A 24,456-nucleotide genomic window follows, 5' to 3' on the forward strand; every position below is an offset into this window, starting at 1 on the left:
CCTAAATGAGGTTCGACCCACAATGACTTTAAGAAACAAGCCAAGTCCTCTGACTGCAAATATTTCCAACCAAACTAATAACTTTGCATTCAAAAGGATGCAGCTGTTGAGAGGGAGAAGTAAAACCCTTGCTTTTCTATTGTCTGCCTGAGGTTAAACATTCGACTGCAACCAGTCATTTCTTGTGAGTCCTAATGCAGCTCTCCACATGCATCAATTTGTAAAGGAAACCTACACAATGTACACATAACTGGTTGAAACATTTTACAAGTACTTTTACTTGAAAGACGCGGCCCAACAGCGGCACCCTGAGGCCACTGTTAGAATTGCATTGAATGACATTGTACACACACCGGTTTGTATTGTAGAATATTGTAAACGAACAGCAGTATATTCTCATTTAAACCGCAGAATGCTAACTTTACTATATCGTTAGCCTAATAGCATAATTGCCTAAGTCATTTTTTGGCCAAATTGAGATATCTGCCTAACCTTCCTCTCCTACCACTGCTGCATCACCTTGCCTTATTGGCTATGTCCTCAACCTATCAGAACACTTTTTAGAGTCCAAAATCACTATCTGCCCAAGTCATCTTTTTGACTTAGGCATGTTTGCCGGTATAAACAAACATGGCTGATCGCATAAGAAAGTTTAACAGAAGTGAAGCATTAGATCTTCTCTTCAATTCATTTGGTAAGCTGGTTTATTCCTTCAACTTTCTAGACAGTAAATGTACTCTCAGTCAATCAAGGAGATTAGGAACTGTGTGTTTAAACTTTTAATCACAATTCTGCAACAAGATATGATGTAGTGTAAGAGCTAGCTTATGCTAGCAAAGCTTAATTTGAAGTGTTGATTTTAAGTGTTTTGACAAGAAATACAAGAAGTATTCTTGGTAATATGGTCTTTTTCAAGTCTAAGTCTTTTTCACTTTAAGAATGTGGCTGCATTATTTGATTTAATCATCAATCATCATATTTGCATTTTCATTCTCATGATCTGCAAAATAGTGCACATAATTCAAAATGCCTTGTCAATGCACTTTGTTTGTTTTCATTATGGCATAAAATATGCAGTCATGAAGAAGAAAATGCAACTATGGTTGTTGATTAATTATATTTATCAGTCAAATGATGCGGTTGCAAATGATGAGGTTAAAAGAACTTAGTTAAGGTTAAAAGAACTGAGGTAAGGTTAAAACAACTTAGTTAAGGTTAAACTTTAAAACAACTTTGTTAAGATTATACTTTAAAACACCTTAGATAAGGTTAGACTTGGTTATGTTATCATTATATACATATACTGTAAGAGAAAAAAATGCCTAAGTCATGACATATTCTGCCTAAGTCACTTTTATTTGTTATGGAGTTGATGTTGTGTCTTTTTTTTTTTTTCAAACTTGTTCACAGGTCTGGTTGAACTTGCTGTTACATTATCAATAAAAAATACCAATCTGCTTGCTAGAAATTGTGTTTTTTCTCTTTTTCCGAAAACGTTCAAATATGACTTAGGCAATTATGCTATTAGGCTAACGATATGTTCTACTCATGTGTATGCCTTTGAAAGCCAAGCTCACACACTAACCCAGTTTCCATCACTGCCCAAATCAACCAACGCACTCTGAAGTACTGCGGTTGTGCTCCTGGGGTGTGACAGACAGCGAGATGATGCATGTCGACGCTGCACTAGGATGAACTTTACTAGCCAGATGCTAACACACGCCTGCACAGCAAGTAGCGATAACGCCTCACATTAATTGCTGAGGTTAAAAAAAAACAGCTTTCGGAACAGGACCTATTTCAAGACACTGTCCGCTGTTACGCCAACCTTAGATAGTATTGTTTAAGAGAGCCGGACTGAAGTTGAACGACTTAACGTCACTGTGGCGAGCTAAGGCTAACGTTAGCTAGCTGATGAGCATTGCCAGAAAGTTCTGTATTCAGCCTGGCGATAGTGTTTACCGCCACTGACGTTGTACTGGTGAGACACGTTGTTTGGATTGCCGTGGTAAAGACCGAACATGGCGCTGCTAAAGCGGGCAGACGTGACCATCTCCTCCATCAGTACCTAACACACTTCAAAGTCAGGTAAGGTGAGCTAGCATGCTAAGTTAGCTAGCCGCTGTAGCCAGCTAGGCAAGTCATGTATTCTGGCTGAGGCGATAGCTTAGGCGATGTTTTTCAAAAGGACATTAGGTGTTATGTGGTAGGTTTTTACGGCGTTTGTCGTTTAAAGTAGTTCGTTTTTTACCCTAACTGTCTTGACCTGTTAACCTGTCTTGAGGCTGCCATACTAACGTTACCGTTGCCTCACGGTACTTTGACAGATAACTAGCTAAATTAGCTCGCTGTCACAGCATCCAAAGATACTTTGCAAACGACCATAAACGATGTGACTCGCGACTGCCTTTTGAATTTCCCACTTTTAGTAACGTTGGCTGAAATCAACCAGCTTCAAAACGGCAGCACCAGGGGAGAAACTGGAGCCAGCATCCAGGTCAAAGATGGAGTTAGCTGCGGTGAGTGCACCTGCAGGCTGCTGCCACTGATTGCTTTGGTCAGTGTACTCGACCTGTCAGTCAGGCGGCGGTGTTACCCTTCATCAACGTCTATTTACCCATTACCCATTGCAGTACAGCAAGTTGTAGTACTGTCTGTGTGTGTGTGTGTGTGTGTGTGTGTGTGTCCCCCGAAGTCTTCATATTCCACTGTTAACATTTTCACCTTTGACCTCTTGACTGTCCAGCCAAGCCACCAGCGGTTGATTAATTATGGAAAATAAACACCCAGTCCAACTTGATGGCGCAGCAGTTAAAACTACATGTGAATTAAAACCCCCTTTCACAGTGTGTGTAATTTTATATCAAGACAATTTACTGTTTATGGAAAAAAATGATGTAATTTGTCAAGAAATTCATTGAACCGATGGGACTGTTTTTGTCTGCTCCTGTGAATCAAATCCCTGACAAACCATGAAACTTCATTACATTGTCAAAATCATGCTAAAAACCAATAATGCGGTTTGATTATTGATTTACAACTTTGCCCTCAATGGCTTAATACAGCAACGAATAGCAAAATCTCTGGCGGGAGAAGCCTTTATATCGTCTCCCAGCATTGGAGAAAAACAGTCGATTTTGTCAAAATCAACTGCCTTTTCAGCTGGTTGCTAATGATATTTGAGACTTGCCTTTTCAAAGCCATGCGCATTATTTTGAAATTCAAAAATATCTAAAATAGGCCCATTACGATAAATTATTGTATTGGATGATACATTGCCCCAGAAATAAATGCAATAAACAATATTAATGTCATTTTGAGACCATATTATATGATATGAAAAGTAATATAATAGCATAGCTATGCAAGTTTTCCCTTTTGAAAAGTGAACTTTTCATTCTTAAAGATATTCAGACATTGTAATTGAAATAAATAAACAAAGCAACAAATAAAAAGAGCTCTCGGGCTCTGCAAACAAAAATAGTCAATGTCTTATGCTGTTTATTCTGACCTCATGTTGGTGGCTTTCTTATGTAAACAATCACATGTTAACACAACAGGCAATATCTAGGTCAGCAGAAATGACGATGAGGTTGCGTCTATATGTTGTACTACAAGTCGATATAGTAGTTATTGTGGCTGGCCTAATCTGAACGTACATGAAGCAAAATCAAAATAAAGTCAGAATGTGATGCCATTTTATTGATTCAGGTTGGACAGAGCTGATGTGGAGGGCATTATGGAAACATGCAGTGTTTTTTCAATAATAATTAAAAAGACGCACGCACACACAGTCACTTCATGATTCATGCATTTTGACAAAGATACAATTTAGCAGTGAGCCTTGCAGAGGGGAGAAATATAGATGTGTTAGTGTGTGTCTGCAAGATAAAGATAGAAGCCCATAGAAAAATGAAGGCTGGATTAAGCTTCTACTTTGGCTGTGGAACGAGGTGGGGGGAGGACGAGAAGCAGGAAAAAACACTGGGAGAGGGAGAGAGAGAGAGAGAGAGAGGGAGAGAGAGAGAGAGAGAGAGAGAGAAGGTTTGTGGAGAGGTAGATGGACGTTTATTTTATAATATGCTATTTGTAGAAGCATCACAGAGAGAGGGAGGGAGGTGAAAAAGGGCAAAAATGCAGGAAAAACAGGATTCTGAGTGCCAAGCCCCGGGCAGGAAGGTAGGTGTGTGTGCATGTGCGTGTGCGTGCGCGCGCGCGATATGTGTATAAATCACACATATAGTATGTATTGAATGTTGTGTGTGTGTGTAGAAGACAGTTTATGTACAGTGCAGAAATATTGTCTATATGTTGCAGTAATTGTGGTTAATATTTATTGCCTTATTATAAGCATTTCTTTTCCTCATTTGTTTTATTTTTCTGGAACCGTTAAATTAAGTGTCTTGTCTGTCCATGTTTATGTCTCATGTTTATGTCTCGTGTTTATGTCTCGTGTGTGTGTGTGTGTGTGTGTGTGTGTGTGTGTGTGTGTGTGTGTGTGTGTGTGTGTGTGTGTGTGTGTGTGTGTGTGTGTGTGTGTGTGTGTGTGTGTGTGTGTGTGTGTGTGTGTGGCCTGTCTCTACATATCTCCATCATCTCCACTGTGAGGGAAACTGGCCTCTACTCTGTGCTACAGGCTGGTTTTTTTGTAATAGAAATGTCATACGAGCATATTTATTTTAAAAGGATAATCAATATCATCTAAAATAGTCTACACATAAAAGACTATTTGGGGGCTCAGCTCTCTTGTGTCAGGATTTTGAATTCAGATATTTAATTTCAGATTCTATTACTCCTTTTAATGTCCTTTTGAGCAAGTCTGTAGCATTCAAGAACAGAGGTAACCAATGGTGAGAAAGATGTTGAATGCCTCATTTTCACATTATTTTACACTGTGTCTAATCCTTTATGTTTCTCTTTGCTTTGTCCCCTCACTCTGTCTGTCATCCTCCAACATCTTCCTCCCTGTCTATAATTCTGATTTCTCTCTACATTACCATCTCTTTTGTCCTCCTCTATTTGCCATTCCTCCATCCTCTCTTTCTTTCCACCTGTCTCTCTCCTCTATTGTCCCTCTCTCTCTCTGTCTGTCTGTCTCTGTCATCGTCCTTAGGCTCACCCAGCTCTTAAAGCCTTTATGTGTGGCTCTCTCAGCGGCACTTGCTCTACGCTGCTCTTCCAGCCTTTGGATCTGATCAAGACACGGCTGCAGACCCTGCAGAACAATGCCAAGCCAGGGTGCGTGTGAGCATGTGACACATCCCATGGGCATAAACGTACAAACACACAATCGCCTGCATGCCACGAGACGCATGGACATCAGCATGTCCCTGGTGGAATCTTTCTTTTGCTCTCCGTTTTGTCTCTCTCTGACTTACTCGCACATACACAGCACGACAGGACACAATTTGCAAGCACTGTCAGCCTGAATCTGCTGTTATGACCCATATAGGGCAATTAGTCACACGTTGTAATCATACTCTCAGGCCGCTAGGTAGCCGGGAAATGTTATCAGCTAAAAGTGGATTCTTACTTCAAACAACGTTCCACAGGTGAAGGCTTAGTACCAATTTCCAGCAGATCATTTGTATACTTGTTGTTCTACAGTCCAAACAGTTAATCATTTGTATTTCTTTGAGGGTTTGCACCTTCAATTGTGTGCGTAACCATTCCTAAATGTCATCCTGTAGTGCACCAAAGGTGGGGATGTTTACCGTTTTGATCAACGTTATTAGGACAGAGAATTTCTTCAGTCTGTGGAAGGGAGTTTCACCAGTGAGTAACTGACCTTGTATATTATTTTCAACATTTAAATGTTATAATTCCTGTTGTTCCATGTATGTATGTTTTATGTATGTATGTAGTCATAGACTCTCCAGGGTGTTTGTTCTCCAGCACCAGTCTCTCTGTCCTTCAGCTTGCATTAACATCACCTCTCCGTCTTGCTCTAACAACCAGACTGCTCTCTCTCTGGCAGTCGTTTGTGCGCTGCATCCCCGGGGTTGGCATCTACTTCAGCACCTTCTACTCGCTGAAGCAGCACTACTTCCTGGAGCGGGCTCCCAACGCTGGCGAGGCTGTTTTGCTTGGAGCGGGTGCCAGAGCTGTGGCTGGTGTCTGCATGCTGCCGTTCACAGTCATCAAGACTCGCTTTGAGGTGAGCGGCGGTTTCTCTACATCCTGAGAGACCTGAGAGCTCGTCTGACCTGAGACGTGAACTTTTAATAGTCCTCTCCTCACAGCCAAGTTTCCATTGTTGTTGAATTGTTAACCGGACAGTTTACAGTTCAAGACAGTTGTTAATGTTTGATTGCATTTAGGCAATGATTTGTCTTTGTAATCTGTTTTTCAACCTGTTTTCAGTATCTTCTTATGTATAAAATACACAGAAAACGATCAATCTAAAAACATTGATCCACTAAGTGGAAACTCCCAAGCCACAAGAAAGGACACTAATGAAGTAGTTGAGCCTTACAAATATGGTGACTAATTAATGACCACTATCTACAACTAGACAACAGCAGCTGTCTGCATATTAAGTGTTTCCAGACAAACAAGACAATTATTGAATGAATTCATATCAATGTGTTTAATATTCATTTTGCGTGTTGGTTTGTTGTTTCAGAGTGGCTGTTACAACTATGTGAGTGTGGCAGGTGCTCTGAGGAGCATGTATGAGACGGAGGGAATCAGGGCGCTGTTCTCAGGACTGACTGCCACGCTGCTCCGAGACGCTCCGTTCTCCGGCATCTACGTCATGTTTTACAGCCAGGCCAAGAAGGGGCTGCCTCACGGTGAGAGCCACACTGCATCAGAGGATCAAAATGCAGTTCATTAAGATGTGAAGCCCTATATTCTACATCTAGATCTCATGAGCAGCAGGTTGTCTACATGTTGTCCTTGTCGCCCATCAAATCAACCAAAACATCAACCAAGTGTTTAGTGAATGCTTTATTATTGAGCGATTTAGCGCTTTAGGCTTTTAAGTGCTTCTATTGTATGACTTCAACCTGAAATTTTGCTAAAAGTCATTGCTGAGGTGGAAAAAATGATAAAACGAAAACGCCAAGTGCAATGGAAACAGACTAACAGTTCATGGTGTACATAAACTTAAATGTCACTCCTCACTGAACACAAATACACAGTTTTCTATTGTTTGAGGTTTGGCTGGAGTCGCCGTCGTTTAATAGAACCCTACTGGAGAAACGGCATCAGCTCTGTTTTTTTCAGTGTGCCCATCTCTTATATTTAATATTTTCATAACAGTAGTGGATGGAACCATGCATTAATTTGCATTTTCTCTTGTCAGTTTTTCTGGAAATTCTGTGAGTATTTGTGCTATTAGGATAGTAAATTGCCGGCCATTCGCATTAATTTCAGTACAGCAACACATCCAGAGCCCAGATCTTTGTTGAAACATGCTCTGATACCTGGTTTCTCATCTCTCAGAGGTGACGTCGTCACCCTATGCCCCGCTGGTGAACTTCAGTTGTGGGGTGGTTGCAGGCGTCATGGCGTCACTGGCCACACAGCCAGCAGACGTGGTGAAGACCCACATTCAAATCAGCCCATCCCACTGGAGCACGGCCGATGCTGTCCGCTACATCTACACGGTGATGATGCTCATTTAATCACAGCTGTCAGCTTTTGTCTCACTGCATGTGCACGTCCCTTTCAGGGAGATGCAGCGCTCCTTGTTAGCATATCATACTGAACTTCCCTGCTCTGTCCTCTCCCTCAGGAGCACGGCATGGGCGGGTTTTTTCGTGGGGCTGTCCCCAGGTCCCTGCGACGCACTCTGATGGCTGCTATGGCTTGGACTGTCTACGAACAGCTGATGGCTCGAATGGGTCTCAAATCCTGAGGAGCATCAGTGTTGAGCCACAACAACACAGGATGAAATATGAGGAATAATGATATTTCTCACTGAAAACCCCATGAAAGAACAAAGTGGAGCTAAGCTTCTAGAGACGGTGAACCAGCACTTCTGAGATTTAGAGATGACCAACCAGGTGGATAAATATGAGAGAGTAAGAACGCTATAATGACTTTTGTGTGTGTTGTTATTTAAATGTTTGTGTAAATGTGCCTGTTTGTGTTTAAGATTGTGATTTTACACCTGACACACTCTAAATGTCAAACTTGGGCTGAAGTGAACTTATTCTTCCTCTAACCGTTCATGTTTGGACACCCCGAGGTCTGGCTGTCGCTAAACAAAATGCCGTTGACAGAGGCTCTGCGACTGCGCTGGGCAGTGTAGTTGCCTTTGACGAGGTATTTTAAACTGCTGTCAAGACAAAAGGGACTCAGCCAGCTGGTGTACTGTACATCCGCTGAGTAGCCAAAGGTACTGCGGAGAGAAGAGCGCTGGCTTCTGCCAAGTTTGTGAAACTTGCACAAGCTTGAGCAATCTTTCTTACTTGCCAATCAAACTTGCCAAACAAGCAGACTTGGATATTTAATTTGTTGCAGGCTCAGACAATCAGTACTCACACAGCTGCATTATGGGAAGAAAAATCACAATAAAGCCTTCGTTGTCATACAGCTCAAAACTAAGCTTATTTAAGGTTTATAAACTGTGACTCGGCACAGTGAAACCAGATGTGCATTTTAAAGAACTAATAATAGTCTGTCACATCTGGACTTAAGAAGGGTAGCAGACAAAAACAACAATGCTATTTGCGTTGTTTCCTGTGTTTAAATAAGCACTTATCTATTTTTATTCTTTTTTTTTTTTTTTTGCATGTAAATATTACATTTTAATGGGGAAATTGCAGTGTTGACTTCAGGTTTTGTTGGAGTCGGTCACCTCCTGTGAGCATATTTCCAGAACGTTATGCTTGCAAGTGAAGCATTGCTTAACCATTGTGCTACTGCGTTTGCAAAAGTTACACAGAACCCTTATCAGTGCTGGAGAGAGTCCAGCATCTTCTCAGATTTGTAAATATTTGACTAAATACAGAATTATCTGTTGTAACAAATGAATGCCCTATTTTTATGTTCATTGTACATTCTGACATTCGCTATAAATATTATTTATTGTTGATATAAGAAAGAGTTCATATATTATTAGTGGAGGAGATTGAACTTACACACACATTTTTGGAAGTCTTTTGATCTGTGATGTAACGGGGAAGGTTGTTCAGCCAAAAGAGAAATGTGATGACAGGATGTGATTACCGTGTTTGCTGTGTATCTAAATGTCACATGTGCTGCAAGTCACACATGGTTTTACCTCGTCATCGATTATCTTCATCATCACGCCACTCTGTAGACTCTGTCGTGACTATTTGGTTTCTGTAGATATTTGGTCAGTGCATGTGTTTGCTCAGACAGACGTTGTGCCTGGATGGTTTTTTATGTTAATAAATGTCTTTCTTTTTCTTTCAAAAAATAATTTGGACTTTTCGTTCATTTACATTTGGAGATTCAAATGAAGTTGACTTTGTTTAATTACCATTCTAACCAGATATTTCATACTCACACAGCTTTTCAACATATAGTGAAATATTTAATTAATGTTACAGAAAAAATGTATCATCGACAGGTTTGTGGCTCTATGCAAACCATCGCCCTTTAGTTTCTAAATTGACTTGAATGACACAAGCAAGATATCTGGACCTTAAAAGTAGAAATGGCAATAACAACGGGAAATATGTGCACAAAACATAAACTATAAAGACCATTTAAAGTGTCCAGTAACAAGATGGACTGAACAATTTAAAAACATAATCCAACATGTTACCTCCAGTAAGATTGAGAAAGTTTAAATCTTATGTAACACAAATTTCGTTTAATAGCAGATGAAGTTCAGTTTGTCCCGGCAGTCCCAGTTCTCCCACAGCCCCTCTTTGGATAAAGCTCCACAGCGTCCATGTATTGGACACTGGTGGTCCTGATCTCCTCCTTGGGGCCAGGCCTCGTACTCCAGAGGGTCGCTGTCCACCCACCGCCAGCCGTCCCCCATGTAACGCAGGCCGATCCAGACCCGCTGAGTGATAGTGTTGTGCTGGATCTTGCTCAGGGCCAGAAGGTGTTCGGTCTCAGAGGCCAGGCTTGTGAGTTCAGTGTGATTCTGTCTGCAGTATCTCATCGCCTGCTCCCAGGTCTTCTCCTCCTCCACCACGATCAGGTTGAAGCAGAAAAAGGGCCGTCGACGAGATGGTTTGGAATTGTGCCATCCTTTCCACGTACAGCCGTGCCAACAAACACTAGCAACCCTCTGATCCGCATCGTCATCCGGCTCATCTGTGTCCCACGGTATGTTTGTTGCATCTGCTCCTCCTGACCAGGTCCAGTATGTTGCGTTTCTGTAGAGGCCGATCCAGAACTTGTGATGAACCTTCCTGTTGCTAAACATTTCAGCATTTTTCAGTCCATCTTCAACCCTCGGCGTAGTGAATGGGGACAGATCAGTGTAAAGATCTCTGCAGTGCTGTTGAGCCTCAGGCCATGTGTAGTCAAGTTGCACATAAACGTGCTTTCTAAACGTCGTAGAAACACTTGCAACAAAGAGCATTTTCAAAACCACGATCTCCATGGCAGTGAAGCTTACAGCCTTCAAGGTCAAGTCTGTGTTTCAGGTTTCTGCTGACTGGTAATAAGTTGGGCATAGCCTCCTGCTGCGACCAAATGTTTTTATTTGCATACATAAATTATGCAAAAACTCAAATATTCATATCCGGGGTTGTCCTGGTAGCCATGTGTTTTAACGTCTCTCTCTCTCCCCTTTTTTTGCTGTCTGTCCCATCTGTTCAGTAATAATCAATAAGAACCAAATTCAATACTAAAACATATGAAAAAGTAAAAACTGGATTATGGACCAGACAGGTGCACTGTGTGTCGAAAGTTTTACAAAGTGGAAAATGTGGTTTCCTCATTGAAAAGGGGTCCTTTCAAGAATCAGGAGAGGCAATGCAGTGGCTCAGTCTAGCTATGCTCTACTGCCAGAAGTCAAATAAACCATGATGCTGATGGTTTGCAAGTCATCGGTTGAAGTTGGTGAAGCCTCCTCGCATTTTCCTATGAAGTTTTGCTTGGGAAGTTTATTTCCATTTGACCTTGAGGAACAATTGATGAAATCAAGTCCTGTCTAAACTCACCATATGCTTTCAACAATTTACAAATGCTTTGTGTAGTATTTTGGAAAATAAATTCTGTGACCAATCAGATTCTGTGATGTAAGGATCAATCATATCGATGGAATCTGATGGTCACAGATTGTATGAAACAAAAGATTCATGAGTAAACAACAAAATGAGTCTACAGCCACGCTAGCCGATCTGAAGGCTGTATACGTTTGCACAGCAGCGCTTCCAGCTAAATGCTAATGCTAGCAGTCCAACAAGCTCACAGCGGTGCTGTTTGAATGCTGTCCAGCAGATATAATGTTTGCTATGTTCACTATCTTAGTTTAATGAGCGGCGTGCCAACATGAGCCACTTAACAGTAAAGACAAAGTAGAGTTGAGGCTTAGGGAAATAGTTACAAATAAAGCAATGTATTGGAGAAATAAATGTCTGGGCCTGATGGAGATGCTAGCGGGGGAAGTCATTTGGTTTCATCCTCTGGGGACCATGATTGTCACATAGACAATCCATTCAACAGTTGTTGTGATATCTAGCGGCACCAGCAGGCACCAGCAGGCACTAGACTGTGGTCTACAGATACATAGTGATGCAATTTTTCATCTCCAAAATCTTCAGAATATAAAGGGCGACAGCTCCGGAGCATGGTGTCATGTCCTCTGGTGAACCCTGAGTCCACTGAGGAAATGCAGGCGTCTTTCGCTGTTTGGCAGGGCATGAAGCCTGACGAGACATTGTCAATGATTCATATAAGATGGCATGGTCTCTTGTCACTTTGTGTAAACGGGAGTTATTACAATGCTTAAAACACACCCAGTGATCATACTTTTGTTGTTATTGAAAAGCAAATATTACTTTAATTTTCATCATAAACTTATAAAAAAAAATTGGGATTACAAAAAACTATAAATACATGAAAAGTGAAAAACAACAGCAACAACAACAAAGAAACAAACAAATCTGATTGAACAGTTTTATTTAAGACTATTCACCAAATTTGATGCATTACACTCTTCATTTCAAACTTTTAAAGGTGTGGCCATTTTACATAATAGTCCATGCCAGTAAACTCTATATACATCTGTCTGAAGATAATTTGATCTCACGTACTCATCTCCTTTTTATTTTTTATTATATTTATTTTTACTGGCACAACCTTCTCTAGTCATTTTATCTTCATGGTCTTTTCACGCGTTGAATCCTGTGTGTTTATTTATTTATGATTGTTTCTCTGTCTTCACTGGCACTAGTCTACCTGTCTTTACTGGCAGCCATTGTAATGAAATCTGTGTATTCTGACATGCATTTGGATTTGAGTGAGATAAACACACGTACGTACCCACACACGCCCACAACATCATTTGGTGGGAGGGGGAATTCTACTTACAGTGCCCGTGCCCATATTCAAATTCAGCCAACTTCACACCCTTAAAGTTTTGTAATGCCAAATCAGGACAGGGGCTTAAAGGGAGGGGACCAATGGCTTCTTAGTCAATGTTTTGTTAATTAGTGACAGTCGCCCGTCTCTTTCGTTTGCCATGGGTTTAAATATAAAACATAGCTGCAATAAACATGGTTCTCTGTTGAGCTCAGATTCCGTCGTCTCAATTTCCCTCCACTAGGTGTTTAAAAAGCACTGTTTAACAGCCCTGTAGGACAGGACACACTAACCAAGCACTGAGCTCCTTTACTGTTTGTTTGGATAGCCTAAATAAAACCCCAACAATGCACTTGGGTATTATTGTAGCTTTATGAGGCATTTAATTAATAAAGGCTGTTCATTTGTGTTCATTGACTGGGATGGACCTTCATGCTGTTACTCTAACATTCCTGAGGGTAGCAGCAGAGGAACATTTATAAATTAATTATTCCTTTAAAAACAATATTGGCATTTAGCATGGGATTGTGAAATCGCTCATATAATGAATACAGCATCTTAATGAAAAGAACAGGATCTTTCAGACTTCAGCAGAGGTCTCCATAAAATTGACTACTTTAATCTAAAATGATCCGATGATTGACAGACTTTACCCACTTTATTGCAAGTTAAAAAGTAAAGTTGAGATACATAATACTTACCAAATAATGCATATGTAGTTCATCGGGTAAATGGACTATTTGTTGACGCCACATTGTAATTACAACAGTATTTGAGTGGATCACAGCAAACTCAATCAAATATGCTGACATGCACACTACCCCCTTCCCCCACCCCCACACAGTCATCTGCCTATGATGATACAAGTTTTGCACTAATATTTTGCAACATTCTGCACTAATTAAATTTGATTTATTTTCTTGGCTGCAGTACTTCACTTTATTGTTTATTCTTTGTAAATATCGTGCGCACTGAAGACCGAGACAAATTCCTTGTACGTGGAAATGATCTCCTTTCTGATTAGCTTTAAAATGATCCACCCCAGATGGGACTCGAACCCACAATCCCTGGCTTAGGAGGCCAGTGCCTTATCCATTAGGCCACTGGGGCAATTCGACAGTGTCTGTTACAGAGCCGATCTTTCTGAGTAGTTATGTAGTTCAAGGCTGTCTTGCATATATTGATCAAAATGCCCAATCCTTCATGAAATACCGCGGACATTTTTTCTCTATCCCGTTGCTTAGCAACAAAGAACAAACCTCTTAATAAAGTTTAACATAGAAGAATCGAGCGGTTTTAGCGTCAAACTGTCTGACTTCAAAATAAAAGTAATTCGAGAGTTGTATCCTAAAACGCTTACAATGTCGCTACATTTTCCTTCAATTGCCATCTGCAAACCGGGGTTAAGCCCGCTCGGAGGTTTTAAGAGGAGGGTCTTGATATGACTTTCAACGCAAAAAAGTGTTTAACTGGCTCACAACATTGCCGCGGCCTTTTGCTTGTGCCTTTAATTTGAAAAGATTTGAGCGGAAATCGTAACCTACGCTCTCTTTACACATTCGTACGTCCATGCATTCAACTATCGGACAATGTTAACCGAGACCGTTCATCATTCTCCAGGAGATAGTGGATTAGTGTGTTGAATTGTAACGTTCATTGTGACGCTGCCGTGTTCGTCGAAGAAGATGGTTTATGTTGGTTTCAATGTGTAAAATGAAGCTAACCTCGGGTGGCTAGAAGCCTAACGTTAGGTAGCACGCGTAACGGCTAACGAATTGTGTTTTCGTTGATAGCAGCACCCAACGTCACCTAGGTTATCGATAAACAAGTCTGAGGGGCCTCTTCGAGGAATACTGGTCAACATGGTGCGTTAACGTGTTTGCAATTGTCTGAAAATGTCGTTCATGTTTGTCCCAAGCAACTCGTTCTGTTCTGTGACAACTTGAGAAATTCAAATGTTGTGTATCGGCAGATCCTCTCTCGCGTGAAGCCAGCCGCCGGAGCAGAGACAGCAGTGAGCATCAGCGAGAAAAAGAAGAAAAACAAGACAAAGGTGCCCACCTTGGAGGAATACCTGCAACAGAGAGACTACCTGGGGGCTTCAACACTGTTGGAGGTACTTACACACACACATATACATCAAATAAGTGTGTGAAGAGGCTTTGGACTGGATTTTAAAGGGCCACCCTACACTAGAGGGGACAGGGTTCGTGTTTCCATGCTGACATGCATTCATGGATCACAGCTATGTCTGCTTACTGCAGCTGATTAACTTTTGAACAACTTGAAGGCCTGATAAAGTGTCAAATAATTGTAATTATTGGCCCGTAGCTTATTGCAGATTGGTACAAGTGACTATGTAACAAGAATCAAGAAAACGTAATGTAATTTATACTATATTTTTGCAGGAAGACATGATGAGGCATGATCATCTCTTTTAAAATAATTTGTTTTTCACTCAAAAGGATGTTCACTAAAAAAGTTGTCTTATCTGTGATGCAATAAAAACATTTATTTATTAACTAAATGTAAAGTGAAACTGGTATGTTTTAGTGCTATTTTAAGAGTTAAAGCACAAATTGATGCTTATCCAGATAATATAGAGAATCTCAAGTATTTTGGCGAAGCTAGTCGTGACAACATTTCATATTGTCCCATGTCTCCATTCAGTGTTGTAAGTAGACTACATTTATCACAACAAGACAATTCTGCAAATGTATTAGGCGACCTATATATAACCTCGTGCCCCCCACCGATACAGTCTTTGGGAATGACTGTCATGTTTCAAAATTCAGCAATTAATTCCACTTTCCTATAAACAAACCAATCCAAATGTGATGATTCAGTGGAGAGATTCTGTGCGATGGAACTACCTGGTTACCTTTGTAGCTGAATAAATAATTGTTGAACTTTTGTAAAGGGGATAACTATGTGTCTTTCACCTGCAATACCTCCTACAGATTATCCTGTATCATGCCCTGGAATTTAAGATCCAGAAATAGGATCACTTCCACACCCTTGCTACAGACAGCACTGTATTTCTGAATGCTGCTGCTGCTGCTGCTGATTTGTTGCTGTGTCATCTCTAGTTTCAGAGAAGTATTGGCGAGAAACAGGAGCATGCGGACCTCTGGATTGGCTACTGCGCTTTTCACTTGGGTGATTACAAGAGAGCCATGGAGGTAATTTTTGTCATGTGTGCCTGGATAACTTTGTGTAGTTTGATAAGTATAATTACCTGAGATGCAGTATTTAAATACATAACAGTTCTGTTGGATACATTCGTAAGGATGTGACCGACTGTTCTTTTGTAGAGTCTGAACACATGTGTAACATTTCATTATCTGTTCTGACAGGAGTACAAGTCATTGACCATGAAGCCTGAGTGTGTTCCTGATGTGTGGGTCTTTCTGGCCTGTGTGCTGTTTTTTCTGGGGCACTATAAAGAGGCTGAGGAGGCTGCATCTAAGGGTAGGCTTTCCAGCCACAGTTACATTTGCAAAGTCCTCTTTTGTAGTGTATGCCAACCACTTCCTGCCACCCTCATGCTTGCACAATGTAGCATTTGACTGCCTCTATTCATACCTGCACCAGCCAGCCGGCATGGCCAATCATATTTTTGCTATTTAATTGGACCATTTTGGTGTAAAGATGCTGTTGGTTCTTAATATCTATAATTATTGGTGTGTTGTTTAATAATATTCCTCATTAATGTAATTTTCAGGGAAAAATCATATTAACATAATGTATAATGTAATTATTTTTATAGTCAAACAAAAAATAATCTAATATCACAAATTATGAAAGCCCACGATTATTGTCCATAGTATTGTCCAAATACCTTTTGGCCACTTGGTGCATTTTTGGGCAACCTTCAATTAAAATAGTAACCGTGCACCAGGTTATATTTAAGAAGACTTACTTGCAGACTTTTATTGTGAAGACTTTTTGAGGAACACAAATGAATTCATTACGTTTAGCAGATTTTGTTAAATGGGGTTGCTGTACACTTCTACTTTCCATGAATTCACTCCTCAGACATTGTTTCCATTTATTTACCAGATCACATACAGGGCTGTACAATCAGTGATGTTATTGCTGATAGCAACCTGTTCCTCTTACTTTCATGTGTTATTCTGTCTAACTGAATCTGGTATCTTTTGCTGTCTAGCGCCCATGTCCCCCCTCCAAAACAGACTACTCTTCCACTTGGCTCACAAGGTTGGAAAACTTCTCTATTATTTTCCTACGTGTATTCCCTTTTCCTCTCTGCCTGCACTAATACAACCCTGCACTGTACATACAGGCTCATGTCCAAAATAGGAGAGAAACAGTCAAGTCTGTATTCATGTCATGCAATTAGATCTGTCACAACAGCAGATTTTTTACTACATGATCATCGTGCCCAAGATAATGAATTATCACGATATTTTCAAAATATCTATGTAAAAAAAGAATGCAATCAGTAATATCCATTTTTCTTTGTTTATTGTGTAGTAAAAATAAATTCAAGTCAAAATAAATTGTGCTGAACTGTCATATCTGCATTATAAACATGCTAATAAATATCACCGTTGTCGTCAGTACATGTAGATTGTAACACCCTTACATACAATCTGATCCTTTAGTTGATCCCATCTTGTTTTGTCAGTAAGGATTCCTCAGTGTGATTCAAGTCGTGTTCGTATTCCTTCATCGTCCTCATACTGTGTCTCAGTTCAGCGATGACAAGAGGCTGATGGGTTTCCACCAGAACCTGGAGGATGTGACGGAGGACCAGCTGAGCCTGGCTTCCATCCACTACATGCGCTCCCACTACCAGGAGGCTATAGACATCTATAAACGCCTTCTACTGCAGAACAGGTCTGTGCTTTGCCCTGCCTTCTACTCTCCTAAATTAGATTCACAGTCCTGCAGCACTTACATGTGCCACCCTAGCACCACCTCGACAGGTATGAGTTGTTCATTTGAGCTTCACGCCTTGTGAAACCATAAAGATAATTTAAGTGTCACTGCAGCTGACCTGCTGAGCTAGCTTCCTCCAACACTGATATACTGTATCTGTAGAAGCTAGGGTACATAGAAAATGAAAGGCTTTGATTTCACTGTGCCACTTCTCAGGGAACGCTTCATGACTTTGCGGGATCCGTAGGACAAGGTGCATCTGAGGTTTCTTTACTTGACAGCAGTTTAGTTGCGTGCCTCAGCAACAGCTCTGAGCTCGCTTTATTGTGTGAATGCAAATGAGACTTACTGGTAATACTACTTCTTCCAAATGCTATGCAAAAACATGGCTGTATCAGGCCACTTTCCCAAAGCCTTGATGTTCCTTGTGTATACTAGCCTGCAAATAGTAAGTCCTTTAAAAATTGTATTTCTGGCATTCTGGTTGTTTGTCTCCTTTTTTTCGGGGATAGTTTCTTGTCTTTGTCTTTTTTGCTCATATGAAATTTCGACATGAATGGGTGATGAAAATATGTCCATTTATAAAGATATTTGTTAGCATAATATATAATATTAATAAGATTTGGAAGACATGTTGATGTAAGAAGTAATTTAATTCAATCTGTATACACCCTACTCTGTCAATCAACATTACATTAGATAATAATCAATAATCATTAACTTTGTTTAAATTTGTGTCCAGACTATGAGAAATAATGACTCTGAATGCCAGTTTCATGGCCACATTGCATCCCTTCTTCCAGAGATTTCCTCGCCCTGAAGGTGTACGTAGCCCTGTGTTACTACAAGCTGGACTACTACGACGTGTCCCAGGAGGTGCTGGCTGTTTACCTGCAGAGCGTGCCGGACTCCACCGTTGCCCTCAACCTCAAGGCTTGCAACCACTTCAGACTCTACAATGGCAAGGCAGCCGAGGTACACATATCCGGACATTTTAAAGTGTCGTGTGAGCGAGGGCTGATGCTATTTGTGTAAGGAGAGATCGCCTCAACAAGTGAAAGGTGATGAATGAATGAAAAAAGACTATTTATTCCCAAAAAAGGAAAAACATTTTTCATTCGTTGTTTTTTTTTCTTTCATATCTGCATCCATGTTTGTGGTTCAATCACCATGCATAAACAAATCCAATAAATAATATTTGAAATAAGGCAACAGCTCACAGTACTGAAACATTTAGTGAGAAATAACTAATTGAAGATATTTTAGTGGAGTCGGTGCACAAAATGTGTGCTTCTACCGGGAATCTTAGTCACGAATGCCCCATTACAGTTGAGTCAGCGACTACTTGTCCTCCATCTATTTGGGGCGAGTAACTGGTGGTGGGTTTGACTTTGGTGTACACTCTCTCCTTCTCAGGCGGAGTTGAAGAACCTCATCGACATTTCCTCGTGCTCCTTTGAGTTTGCTAAGGAGCTTATCCGACACAACCTGGTAAGCTCTTCACAAGCTCTCACTGTGAGTGTGTAGGTGTGTGTGCATACGCTAGTGCCTTGCATGCTGCTTTTCCACCCTCTGAATCTGCCCCCGTGTACTGCAGGTGGTGTTTCGTGGTGGGGAGGGGGCGTTGCAGGTGCTGCCTCCTCTGATCGATGTGATCCCCGAAGCCAGACTCAACCTGGTCATCTATTATCTCAGACAAGGTGTGTAGCCGCAGAGTTGCAGTCTTCTGAAACCAGCAAATTAAGGAATATATTGTAATTGAAATTCAGCAAATGTCTTTAGGTAAAATTATGAAAGATACAGCATATTTCACCTCTTGTCATCGTGGATACACAAATACAATACAAGAACAAAAATCCAGTCCTAGTATCCACTAGTCAGTTTGAAGTAATCTGAAAATAATACAGGTAAATACAGCACAATGCTTTATTTAATGTCTAAAATCCTTGGGATGTTAAAAGAAAGGCTTGCAGATTAACTCTTTCATTATTAAGTTCTTACATCAGATCTATTACGCAACATGTAAAGTAGCATCCTCTTTGTCATGTTGCTGTTAATTAACAGTTGTTTTTAAGAGTCAAATTTCAGAGGAACATCTCTTAGCTCATGGATTCATTTTAATATTCCAGATGATGTCCAGGAAGCCTACACCCTCATCCAAGATCTGGTGCCAGCGACGCCTCAGGTGATGAATCAAAGTGACATTGAGGTTCAAATGTCATATTTCACTCTAACTCTGCAAAATTGAAAGAAACAAAAGTTGTGTTTAACTACAACTATGTGAAAACTGACTACCATACTACCTTTGACTTTTATACGGGAAATAAAATGAACAATGAACCAGACTGATGGCCGATCAAATGAAGCCTGTTAATAGAGCTCTGTCCTTGCTGCACCTAAGAGTTCCCAAGAGCATGTTCTTTTGTGTCTGGTGTTTTATCTTCAGCAGCAAAGCCTGGATGTGAAAACCTGTGAGACTGCTGGAGTTTTTGACTTATGTATATCTTTTATACATGCTTTTTTGTCTGGATTGGAACCAGAAATGGAAAAAAATAGATCAAATGTTTATAAACTTTTTATATTTGACCAACAAGTACATAATTGCGTTAAGTGGTTTCTATCAGGATGATCAAGGTTGGCTTTCTCTATTTCCACCATAAAGGGACTACTTTGATCATTTCTTTTTTAGGAGTACATTTTGAAAGGAGTGGTCAATGCATCCTTGGGACAAGAAATTGGATCGGTGAGTATTATTATTAAATAGTCGCACACAAAGACGTGATGATAAGAGAGAAGAGTCTGAGATACAAATGGTCGTTTATGTGCTTTCAGAGGGATCACCTGAAAATTGCCCAGCAGTTCTTTCAGTTGGTTGGAGGCTCGGCCAGCGAATGCGGTACATCGAGCAGAAATTTATCAATATGAGCTTTTGAAGCGATTCAGTGAGGATGCGTGTTGAACATGTTTCTTCCTTTCAGACACTATTCCTGGCAGACAGTGCATGGCCTCCTGCTTCTTCCTCTTGAAACATTTTGAAGATGTTCTCATATATCTAAACTCAGTCAAGGTTAGTGTTGCTCAGTACTGGGCATACATTATATGGTGTATTCACCAGTGAAGAATCGCAGTGAGATTGCTTTACTGTGGTGTCAGTCTGTAAGATAGAGTTTAAAAAAAGAGATTCCCACACTGGGTGATGAGTGTCACTTCAGATGACAAGTGGTGCTTTACAGATGCAGTAAATCTATTCAGGTATGAGTGCTTTCTATGCTCTTTTTGTTGGGAGAAAGGTGAGCACTTCACCTTTTTGTGTAGGCATAATTGTGCTTATTTTCTCAGGGTTACTTCTATAATGATGATACGTTCAACTTCAACTACGCTCAGGCTAAAGCAGCCCTTGGCAACTACAAAGAAGCAGAAGAGGTACCTTGCTTCATCATACATCTGCATCTTCAACTGCTTTTTATCAATTCTGATATGCTTCTGGCTAATGTGTTGGACTCATTTTATTATCTCTTTCAGGTTTTTCTGCTGATTCAGAGTGAAAAGATCAAGAATGACTATGTTTACCTCAGCTGGCTGGCACGATGCTGTATGTATTGTAGTCGTACCCATGATGGTAGATTCAGTTAGATTTATATTTCTGCAAGGCAAATTCAGTATTCAAGTAGCACCACTCACATGTCTGTCTACCAAAGAGAGTTAAAACAATGGTGATTGATCACATGACCCACTAATGAAAGTGCTTATACTTGCGTCTTTGACCAGAAATAGGATTTCCGTGTCCGTGACAACATTCCCTCGCAAAATTCAGAAATGAGTGACTCTTTTTACGTCAGTCAGCAGCGGTTGGTCTGCCCAGGCAGAGCTACTCATGGAAGTGTATTCTGCGTTTCATTGTAATGAAATTGAGACAGTCGACACTGTTGGGTGAGGGAGATGAGGGCCCAGTGGCTCGCCTGCAGTTTCCACCAAAGAGGCCGCTAGAAGCAACGTATCTCAAATCTCACGGACCGACACTTTTAACATTTATTTTACAGCTTAAATATTTGAGCTGTAAAATGAATTGTAGATCAAATTAAAAACATAAAAAATGGATTACAAGGCAGTAGTTCATTAATTATAGATGTATTCATTTATGAATTAACATTAAAATCCAGTGAAGCAATAAATACGATTAAAATTAAAATTCAGAACAGAAGTTAAAAAAACCAAACATAAATGTGTGTCTGAAAAAAAGATCAGAGAACATCCTGGCACCATCTTTGGCATAAAGGATTTGTAGGTTATTTATGTAAGGTTTGTTGATAATAAAATGAACAGTAAAATCTTCAAATTAATCCTCAATGTAACGGTAATCTACACCTGATGACATAAAGCATGACGGATGCTCTCACAGATCATAAGTTGGAGAAAGAAAGCCTTTAAACTTGTTCACTGAGAACTGAATCAAACATCACTGCCAGATTCCCAGCTGTAGGTTTGGAAAGAACTTGAATTCATTCTTGCACCAAGCACTAAGAAATGGATATCTCCATTAAAAGATTCTTCTCCCCTTCTTGGCCTAACCTACCTCAATAAACCTGCCCACAGGCATTTCATTTTTTCCGAATCTGAATCTATAAAAGTTTCTAGAACTGCCTGTGAATGATGGATTATTGAACACTCGTCTCTTTCTTGTCAGACATAATGAACCAGAGAGGTCGGCTTGCCTGGGAGCTCTATCTGAAGATGGGCACTTCCTCCGATTCCTTCACTCTGCTGCAGCTCATTGCCAACGACTGCTACAAGGTGACTTCATTCATCATCCATGGTGACCACTTAAATGGGAATTACATGTGTAACTGTATGAATTATGGCCGAAACCATTCCTCAATTAATTGCTTAGTGGATCCACAGGAAACTAATTGCCACCAATTTTGATAATCAATTATTTAAGTCATATTTCAAGCAAAAATGCCAAACACTCTCCAGTTCTAGCTCCAGTTTTGTATTTTTGTCAATTTGAATATCAGTTTCAGTTTTGACTCTTGGTCAGGCAAAAGAAGTACATTGGGTTCTGGGAAATAATCAACAGATTAATACATTTGAAATAATACTTAAGTTAGAGTCCAAGTATGAATGTTTATTTGCCTTTTCCATGTGAATTTAAGTATAGGGCTGCAACTAATTATTTTTAATCTGCAGATTATTTTCTAGAGCAATCGATTATTGGTCTGTAAAAAAAGTTTTAACTCTGTTATTCCTGTCACATCTTGCATAAGTACATTTTAGCTTAGCTGTTATTATGTTGTTGGAGGTTTCGTCCATCAAAATGTCATCAGTTTTCCACCACATTTTTTAAATACAACCAGAAGTGTAACGGGCTTCACAGACGCATGGATAAACCCTTACTTCTGTGACAAAATGTTAATTTGAAAGAGGTGTATTTATCTGCACCTGGCAAGTCAATATATTACATTCCAGTACTCATGATCACAACCTGTTGTTTCAGATGGGTCAGTTCTTCTATGCAGCCAAAGCGTTTGATGCTCTGGAGAAACTGGACCCGGGATCGAACTACTGGGAGGGCAAGAGAGGGGCATGTGTCGGCATCTTCCAGCTCATACTGGCAAACAAGGAGTCCAAGTATGTTTGTCACTTTTTCCTCTGCAATAATGTGATTGTATCATCGGTAAAACCAAATATAATCTGGACTGACAGATTGCATTCTTGTGGTCTATTTGAGTGGGTAGGTGTAATGTCTGTATAAAAGAAATATGACAGATGATGCATCCTTGATCTAATCTTGATCACATATCCTGTTGTTGTTCTAGGGAGACACTCAAAGAGGTGTTGTCCCTGCTGCGAAATTCAGGAAACCCCCAGGTTGAATACATCATCCGAGTTATGAGGAAGTGGGCCAAAGACAACAGAGTCCTCCTCTTGTGACAGCTTTGGGTCCTGAACTTCAGATCACTACATAAGAGTCACTACATTATGCAGACATCAGCAGTCACAGTGCATTTGCTCATTTTACTTAATTAAATTATATGAATGCTATCTATGCCCCATTCAAGAAATATGGAACTATAACAGCTATCTCCTATCAATATGTAAGTATTGAATTGCAATTATATTTGTATTTTATATATTTGTATTCAAATGTGTATTAAAAAATGACTTGCATTTATGTCAGTGATTGATTTGTATGGAATTCAGCACAGTAACTGACTTGACACAGGTTTTCCTCCGCTTTTTGTAGGCAATACAAACATTCAAAAACAATTTTCAGAACAAGGAATAACAGAAAAATTCAGATAAATAAATTGAGCCCAACATAAAAACTGTAGAGGAAGGGAAACAAAAATAAACTGTAAGAATTATCAAGAGCAAAATACATGTTTTTTGTCTTATAATTAAGTTATGAGAGACCATTAAAATTAAGGACCTTGACATGAGATAAACAAACACATTTCCATAGTCATAACGTACAGATACATGAAATTTGACCTCTGCATTTAACCCAGCCCAAGCATTGTAGAGCAGTCGGCTACTGTAGCACCTGGGTTCAGTGTCTCTTGTAAATGGACGACCGACTCTACCCACTGAGCTACAATCCCCCCTCCTTCGTTACCTAACAAAGGTATTCATTGATAAGTATTAATAACTAAATCTCTTTGTGAAATGTATTTGGCAATGGTATGTGAAAAGTGCAGTTTGATTCAAATTCATTGGTGCATGAAATGTTTAATTTCCAGTTAGTATAACAAGATTTAAGGTGTACTTGATTTATTATTGCACTTCCATAAAGTTAAGGGCGAGAGATTATTTAAAATGAATGATCATAATCCAAGCATCTGAGACAGAGAATTGTAGTCCTTAGTTAAAGTGAAGCTGAAGAAACATTGGATCCTACAATGCCCAATATGCACCTCAATAGCAAATTTAATTCAAATGTGTTCACCTTTCAAGTTATTATATATCGATCAGGGTTATTTATTCTCCATTTTTAAATGATAGATAGATGGCTGTCTGTCCCAGATGTTAACTGTGATGCAGTTTTGAAAAGAGAAGATTATTGAGCGTTTTTTAATATGGTACAGG

At 40.0% G+C, this 24,456-nt stretch overlaps 2 protein-coding genes across 3 annotated transcripts; both read left to right on the forward strand.

Moving 5' to 3' along the window:
• The first annotated feature begins 1,691 nt into the window (after positions 1-1,691).
• Positions 1,692-9,380, forward strand: LOC311011222 (mitochondrial glycine transporter B-like). Of its 2 annotated transcripts, XM_084006041.1 has the most exons (8): positions 1,692-2,088; positions 2,430-2,519; positions 5,114-5,238; positions 5,691-5,775; positions 5,978-6,157; positions 6,626-6,794; positions 7,450-7,613; positions 7,742-9,380. In XM_084006041.1, the coding sequence occupies exons 2-8, from the start codon at positions 2,505-2,507 to the stop codon at positions 7,862-7,864; spliced, it is 861 nt and encodes a 286-aa protein (XP_083862167.1). In that variant the 5' UTR covers positions 1,692-2,088; positions 2,430-2,504; the 3' UTR covers positions 7,865-9,380. The 2 variants fall into 2 exon arrangements, with proteins under 2 accessions (XP_083862167.1, XP_083862166.1); XM_084006040.1 differs by lacking the exons at positions 1,692-2,088; positions 2,430-2,519 and adding an exon at positions 4,039-4,179.
• Positions 9,381-14,028: 4,648 nt separating this feature from the next.
• Positions 14,029-23,538, forward strand: ift56 (intraflagellar transport 56). Its single transcript, XM_084006025.1, has 18 exons — positions 14,029-14,330; positions 14,438-14,581; positions 15,555-15,647; positions 15,822-15,936; positions 16,637-16,686; positions 17,183-17,328; positions 18,174-18,345; positions 18,787-18,861; positions 18,968-19,070; positions 19,500-19,555; positions 20,060-20,113; positions 20,203-20,266; positions 20,349-20,437; positions 20,710-20,793; positions 20,893-20,962; positions 22,055-22,161; positions 22,865-22,998; positions 23,187-23,538. Exons 1-18 carry the CDS (start codon positions 14,328-14,330, stop codon positions 23,299-23,301), a joined length of 1,674 nt encoding a protein of 557 aa, XP_083862151.1. The 5' UTR covers positions 14,029-14,327; the 3' UTR covers positions 23,302-23,538.
• The last annotated feature ends 918 nt before the right edge of the window (positions 23,539-24,456 follow it).

This window comes from Eutrigla gurnardus (assembly GCF_963514095.1).
Source record: "Eutrigla gurnardus genome assembly, chromosome: 3".
Taxonomy (NCBI): Eukaryota; Metazoa; Chordata; class Actinopteri; order Perciformes; family Triglidae; genus Eutrigla; species Eutrigla gurnardus.

What these genes read in the sequence shown, in the direction of transcription:
- LOC311011222 (XM_084006040.1), top strand. Translation starts at nt 4,135, where the DNA reads ATGCAGGAAAAACAGGATTCTGAGTGCCAAGCCCCGGGCAGGAAG. An exon ending in CAGAACAATGCCAAGCCAGG is followed by an intron (nt 5,239 to 5,690) that starts GTGCGTGTGAGC and finishes GTCATCCTGTAG; the next exon opens with TGCACCAAAGGTGGGGATGT. An exon ending in TCATCAAGACTCGCTTTGAG is followed by an intron (nt 6,158 to 6,625) that starts GTGAGCGGCGGT and finishes TTGTTGTTTCAG; the next exon opens with AGTGGCTGTTACAACTATGT.
- ift56 (XM_084006025.1), top strand. An exon ending in CATCTATTATCTCAGACAAG is followed by an intron (nt 19,071 to 19,499) that starts GTGTGTAGCCGC and finishes TTAATATTCCAG; the next exon opens with ATGATGTCCAGGAAGCCTAC. An exon ending in TGGTGCCAGCGACGCCTCAG is followed by an intron (nt 19,556 to 20,059) that starts GTGATGAATCAA and finishes TTTCTTTTTTAG; the next exon opens with GAGTACATTTTGAAAGGAGT.